At 45.8% G+C, this 6,711-nt stretch overlaps 1 protein-coding gene across 1 annotated transcript in view; it reads right to left on the minus strand.

Moving 5' to 3' along the window:
- Window positions 1-212: 212 nt before the first annotated feature.
- The window catches only part of FOXR1 (forkhead box R1), a 9,269-nt gene continuing 2,770 nt past the window's right edge, over window positions 213-6,711 (minus strand). Inside the window, exons 2-6 of the mRNA XM_004689196.2 lie at window positions 2,617-2,691; window positions 2,254-2,507; window positions 1,775-2,001; window positions 715-956; window positions 213-295 (exon numbers count right to left, since the gene is read on the minus strand). Of these exons, the coding sequence (XP_004689253.1) occupies window positions 267-295; window positions 715-956; window positions 1,775-2,001; window positions 2,254-2,507; window positions 2,617-2,691 (827 nt within the window). The 3' untranslated portion in view covers window positions 213-266. The remainder of the gene's footprint in view (window positions 296-714; window positions 957-1,774; window positions 2,002-2,253; window positions 2,508-2,616; window positions 2,692-6,711) is intronic.

Genomic DNA, 6,711 nt, shown 5'->3' on the forward strand with positions numbered 1-6,711 from the left:
CCACTGGCGCCCTTTCTTGCCACCCTCTCTCCCTCCTCCCTTATTTTCTTCCTTTGAGATTATGGGTTTCCTTTGCTCTGTATCCAGAACATCCATCATGTATCCAGCTCTGGAGGAGCTGGATACATCCTCTCCCTCTGCCTCCCTCCATTGTCAGAGATCACACACACACACACACAAGGACACAAACACACAATAGGACACACACACACTAGGATGCTGCAGATAACTTTAATAAGGCATGGCATGACTCCTGCTTTTTGGAGTCATAGGTCAAACAGGAAGGGCATCACATCTGTAAGAAAAAAAGAATGTCAAAAGAATGTGCCCTTTATAGCTGCTATTCTCTAAGTTCGGAATGTTCTCTCTCACACTCAGATAGCTACCTCCCCTCTCTCAAGGCCCAATGCCACCTAGTCTCCAGGAAAAAAATCTCCATCTGCATGTAACCTTTCACCCCAGCTTCTCACAGTGTGTGGTTATCACTTCTCTGACCTCTGGGCCTTGAGCAGGGCCAGCTGTACCTTCATTGTTTCTCCAGCAACTCCCTTACCTCACTCCCATGTTTGGGAGGGGGTCCCACCTCTGCTGTCCTCTCCTCTTCTCACAGAAGGTCCCTCCCCATGGTGTGCCCTAGGCTCCTGCCTTTCACTCACCCTTGGGTCAGGTCATCGGGTCCCCTCCCCTCAGCCCCTCTGTGGAGGTGCCTCACACCTGGCTGGCTCATGCACTGCTGGATAATTTCCAGCCGAGTGGAAGCCAAGGCCCGGGCCTCCTGCAAAAAACGACGGTTTCCCTTTTCAGTCAACTTCCAGAGGCAGGATCGAGGTCGGGTGCTGGCCACCTCCTCCTGCATGCTGACAGGAACTTTCTCGAAGCTGTCTTGGAAACAGAGGTTGTGTCGGATGGTGTTCTTCCAGCCTTCTGGAGCCGTCCGGAAAAAGGGAAAGTGTTGTCTGTGAACAGGAAAAAGTCATAAGGGAAGGCATGGCTTGCTTGGGAGAGGCCTACCCTTGAGGTGAGGGCTAAGATCCCCCAGGCTGGAGTCTCAGCTCTTCTCTGGAGGTAGAGAATGCAAGCTGGCCCAGAGCAGCTTTCTGCTGACTGAACACATGGCAAAACCTCCCCAGGTGTCTGGCTTCTGCAGACTCTCATGTTTTAGCCCCAGCTTGCTGGCCCCTTCCGGGGTTCACTTTCCCCTCCCTCCAAAGGCTTAGGAATCTGACTTGCAACAGGAACCAAACAGGTTCAGGTTTCCCAACTACCATGGGAGGAACCCTGGTCAGGAAGGGACACCCCTTGAAGACTGATGTTCTGAGTCTCTCCTGATAGTGAAAGGCCTGAGAAACTCCCTCAGACTCAAACGCACATTACCATCAGAGCTAAAAGCAAATCCTTTCTTAAAGGGTTCTCCTGGGAGTACAGGGAGGTCTTGAGAAGCCAAATTTTATAATCTCGAGAGAGATGATAGGAAAAATGACTTACCCAGGAAAAACTTATGTTTGTAAGAACTAAGGTTTAAAAAGGTTGCAGTTGTTAAAATGTAAAAGAGGTGGGGTGGATGTCTCCCTATGCATGAGATGTGTGGACATGTTTTGGGCAACAACCCAGAACTAGTGCCTGGGAGAAGAAAACTGGGCATGCACTTATCCTCTTAGATCCAGATGGGGACCTGAAGCAGTGGCCTAGGGCTGAGGGCAGACTGGACAGTATCAGACCAAGGGCCCTGACCCCCACCCCAGCCCCTCCTCCTCACAGGGCCCCTGGCACATACCGAGTGAAACTGTAGATCTGTTGCACGTTGAGGCCAGAAGGGGAACTGTTTCTTAATGCCAGTGCAATTAGGTGGAAGTAATTGAGAGGGGGCCGGGACCAGAGCCTGCCCTCCTGGCTGTTGGCGTGCCGAAGCCTCCGACTGTGGAGGGGGGCCCTTTTGTGAGAGGACAGGAAAGCCACAGAGGAGCTGTCATCCTGGTTCTCAGCCTCCTCCTCTTCTGTGAGCTAGAGGAGCACAGAGTAGGAACTGGTCCTGACTCCACAGCCTCTACTCCAGGGGTACAATGGCAAGAAGGGGTGGTGGACTAGGACCACCTCTGGGCTTCTCCCCAACCCAAGGACACAGCCATTTTCTGAACCCAGTAACCTATTGCTATCCTTAAGAAAAGCAAACTCGGATGCACTGTTCCTATTCTGCCCCCCCACCCCAATCCCCGCCTGTAGCCCATGTCTGGCCCTCACCCCAGAAATCCCTACCTCCCAGTTGCTGAAGGAAGAGGCAAACTGCTTCCGCTTCCGAGGAGGGGACTGCTCCCTGGAGGAAGGCAGCACCGGCTCCACCACTGCGGCCTCTGAGCTGTCAACATCCTCCTTTTTGGGGGGTGGCTGGGGGGCAGGCACTGTGCTTATCTGCTCCTTCTCTTTAGCGTGTTCTGAGACCTCCAGCTTTCCGGGAGGAAACACAATGTTGGGGTTTACCCACATCCACAGGTTGGGCTCAATATCTGGACCTGTGCAGAGAAGAAAGGAGACTGGGCCTCAGCTCACTGGCTTTGGGGGACCCTGGTGTCCAGCTTAGGCCACAGGGCCATGTCAGAGAACTCGCTCCCCTCTACTCACCATCTTTATCAGGATTGGGTTTCTTTTTCAGTGGTAGTTTTGGTGGCTCAACTATTCGAAGTCTGTATCTGGCAACTGGCAAAAAGAAAGACAAGAGGATCAGAACACCTGAGGACTTCCGTTGTGGTCCCGAGGTCCCAGTCTTGAAGCTCTCAGAGATGGTTCCGGGCCCAGATTCTTCTGGTTTTCCCTGTACCTCCCTGACTTTCTCATTCTCGTCCACGTTCTCCTCTTCTCACTGTACATACACTGCCCTGAAGGGTCTCATGAATGAATACGATGGCTCTGCTGGTTACCATCTAGAAACTAAGGCCCTCCAAATCTTTACCTCTAGTCCAGACTTCTTGCCTATTTATTTTAAAGATTTATTTTTTTATGCATACGAGAGTTGGGGGTATAGGCCAGGGGTACAGTAGATGGGGTGGGGGCAGGTTGAGACAGAGGAGGGAGCAGGTGGACTGACTGAAATACACTGCTGAGGGGAGCACCAGGCAGGACAGGAGAGGTCTGCTGCAACATGTGGCCCAGCTCACTGGCCTGGGTTCGAACTCATGCCATGAAGTTTATGCTATGAAGATAGCTTCACAGTGCTGAACTTAAGCCCTTGTACCACCAGGCCCCCCAAGACTTCTTGCCTATTGCCTATGGGCTGTACTACTCAACTTAGATAGCCCACCAGTATGTAAAAATCAACATTTTAAAAACTAAGTTCCATCTTCCTGCTCTTCTTCCTGTATTCCTTATCTTGGCAAGTGGCACCAACATCTAATCAGTTGTTCAGGTCAGACACTTGGAAATGCTCTTGATTCTTTTGGTACAGTCCTATGAACTCAATGAAGTCCTACCACCCCAGCATAAGCCATACCCTAACTGGTGTTTATCCTCTTTAAGGTACCATATTGCAGTATGAGTCATCTGTGCAACCCTTCTGCCAAAACCTTTTTGACGACTTGCCCTTCCCTTGGGTCAAATATAAACTCCTTGAGACTGGGCCTCCCTGGTGGTGCAGTGGGGTGAAGCTGCAGCACTGTAAAGTGGGTGGAACTGCAGCACAAGTTCCATCCCCGGCCAGGGAGCTGACCCACATGGCGCAGCAGGCCTCTCTTGCCTCACCTGCTGCTCCCTCGGCAGTGTATTTCAGTCAATCTTCCTGTTCTGCTCCCCACTCTGTCTCTGGTGAATCTTCTCACCCCACATACCTCTGGCCTGCACCCCAACTCTTGTATACATAAATAAATAAATCTTTAAATAAATAAACTCCTTGAGACAAGTCTATAAAAGCTCTGGCTCTTTTTCCAGTCTTCCCACCCATCTCTAACAGTCCACACTCTAGACCAGAAGCCTTCCCACAAACTATTTCCTTTTCTAGAAACACCCATCCCTCTTCCTGCTTGCCTAGTTAATTGCTACTCTCCTATCATGTTGCTGATTAAACATCTTCTAAAGCAGACCTTTTCTGATCATCTGTTCAAATACTCCCATATCCCATTTCAGTGTAATTACTTGCTTAGGGTCTACCCCCAGGTCTAACTTGTTCACTGCTTGGCACATGGGAAGAAGTCCACTTAACTGAATGAGAAACACACGGCCACTAGTCTAAAGGCCAAGCAGGTGTATATCAGAGTTATCTGTTTGGTGTTATGGTAGCTCCTTGGGATTAGAGGAAGTATTTTTGTATTTGAAGGGGGGCGGCAGGAGAATGATTTATTCAGGGCTCAATAATTAAAAGTGATGTTCATTACATTGCTAGTATTCAAAAATGGGAAAGCAAGAGGAAGCTGGGGGAAAAAAGGGAAAATGACTATTATGTATAGGAGGGGAAAAAAAATAAAAGATTAACCCAGAAACCATAGGGCCTCCCTGGTGGTATAGAGGTTAAAGCCTCAGTGCTATCAAGCTATTACCAACCACTGCTGCATGAGTTCAATCCCTGACCAGGGAGCTAATCCACGTGGTGCAGCAGACCTCTCCTATCTCACCTGCTGCTCCCCTCAGCAGTGTATTTCAGTAGATCCACCTGTTCTGCTCCTCACTCTGTCTCTGGTGAATCCTCTCATCCTCACCCACCCTGCAACTCTGGCCTATACCCCAGTTCTTGTATGCGTAAATAAATAAAATCCTCTCACCACCCCCTGCACCTCTAGCCTGTACCCCAGTTCTGTATCCATAAATAAATAAATCTTTAAAAAAAAAAAAAGAAGACATAGAGACCATACAAAATTGCTACATAGATAGAACTAATAAGAGTCTAGCAAGCTTGCTGGATATAAGAGCAACATACTAATAAATACTGTTTTGTCTATACCAGCATTTAAGTTGGAAATCACAGTGGGGAGCCTTATCCCCTTATTTGAGGAAGTGGGCTTAGAGATCAGGGAGACCAAGGTGGCTGGAGCTTGTAGAACAGAATAGCAGAAAGAAAGAGGGACAGAGATCTCCTGAGCTCACACAGGACTGGTATAGTTTCCAATGCAGGTGAAAATGTCACAATTCACAGGACATTAGAGTACTCAGAAGGGTTTTTGCCTTAGTAGTAAAGAAATATTGACAACTGCTCTGATCTCATCTAACAAAGCCTAAACCCCCAAAGATCATACTGTTTCCAAGTAACTTAACTGTGACCCAGAACAAAGCTCCAGAACACTTACAGATAGGCATACAAAAATACCCAACACTCAAAGTAAAATTCACAATGTCTGACATGCAATCAAAGTTACTACTAGGAGTTCAAAATAGCAGAGAAGTAAAATGAATAATGGGAAGAAAAATATCAGTTAATAAAACACCAACCTACAAATGAGAGAGATAGTAGATAAGGACATAAAGACAGTTATTCTCATTGAATTCCTTAAATTCAAGACATAAAAGATTAGAAACTTTCCAGAGTGTAACAAAAGGGAAAAAATGATGAAAATAACATACACCATTAGTGAACTACAAGGCAATTTGGCAATTTCAGGTGGCCTAAGGTAAATGCATAAAGAAGCCTTGAAGGAGAGGAAATATGGAGAATAAAAATATTTGAAGAAAAAATGAAAAGTATTCAAATTTCATGAAAATTTTAAAGAAGATCCAAGAATCTAAAACAAGAAACAAAGAAAGCTCCCAATAATCAAATGCTTAAAAACCAGTAATAATGAGGAAATGTTAAAAAAAAAAAAGTCAGAGGAAAAAAGCCATTTTACCTATACAGGAATGAAGATAAAGATGAAAGTGTATTTCTTCTTAACAAGGAAAGCCAGGAGAGAAAGAGAAATATCTTTAGAGAATAATAAATAGAATAAATAAAACTGACAACCGAGATTTCTATATTCTGCAAAAATATATTTCATAAAAAAAAAGAGAAACTTTCAGAGTTAATAACCAATGTATGTGTACTGCAAGAAATATTAAAGGAGTGCAGATAGAAAATTATACCAGATATAAACTTGGGTATGAATGAAGGCATAGATATAAAAGAAGACATGAAGAGCATTGGAAATTGCTATTTCATGGATTTCTGAAAATATGCAATGTCATTCAATCAAAAGTGCCATTTTGTTGGGCTTCCCTGGTGGTGCAAGGATTTAAAGCGCAGCACTATGAAGCTATCTGCAGCCGCTGGAGCCCACTTTCACTCGCCCAGGAAGTTGACCCACATGGTGCAGCAGACCTCTCCTGCTCCCCACAGCAGTGTATTTAAGTCAATCTGCCTGCTCTGTTCCCCACTCTGTCTATGGAGGATCCTCTCACTCCTGCACCTCTGGCCTGTATGCATAAACAAACATTTTTTTTTTAAGTGTCACTTTGTAAATAAAGCTTGGTATAGTTTCCTGCCTAGAGGACCAATTTAATTCAGATGAGGGGAAGAAATAGAAAGATTTCTCATGCTCACTGACTGGATGAATAAACATTGTTAAAATGGCTATGTTTACAGACTCAATACCTATTAAAATCCCAATGATATTTTTCAAGTGATTATACCTATTATAAAATTTGTATGGAACTACAAAAGACCATTCATAGACAACAATCCTGAGAGAAAAAAAGAAAAATGGAGGTACCTGACATCAAACTATACTACAAAATGATAGTAATCAGGGCCCTCCCTGGTGG

The sequence above is a fragment of the Condylura cristata genome, unplaced genomic scaffold (assembly GCF_000260355.1).
Source record: "Condylura cristata isolate star-nosed mole 26May11 unplaced genomic scaffold, ConCri1.0 scaffold00025, whole genome shotgun sequence".
Lineage (NCBI taxonomy): Eukaryota > Metazoa > Chordata > Mammalia > Eulipotyphla > Talpidae > Condylura > Condylura cristata.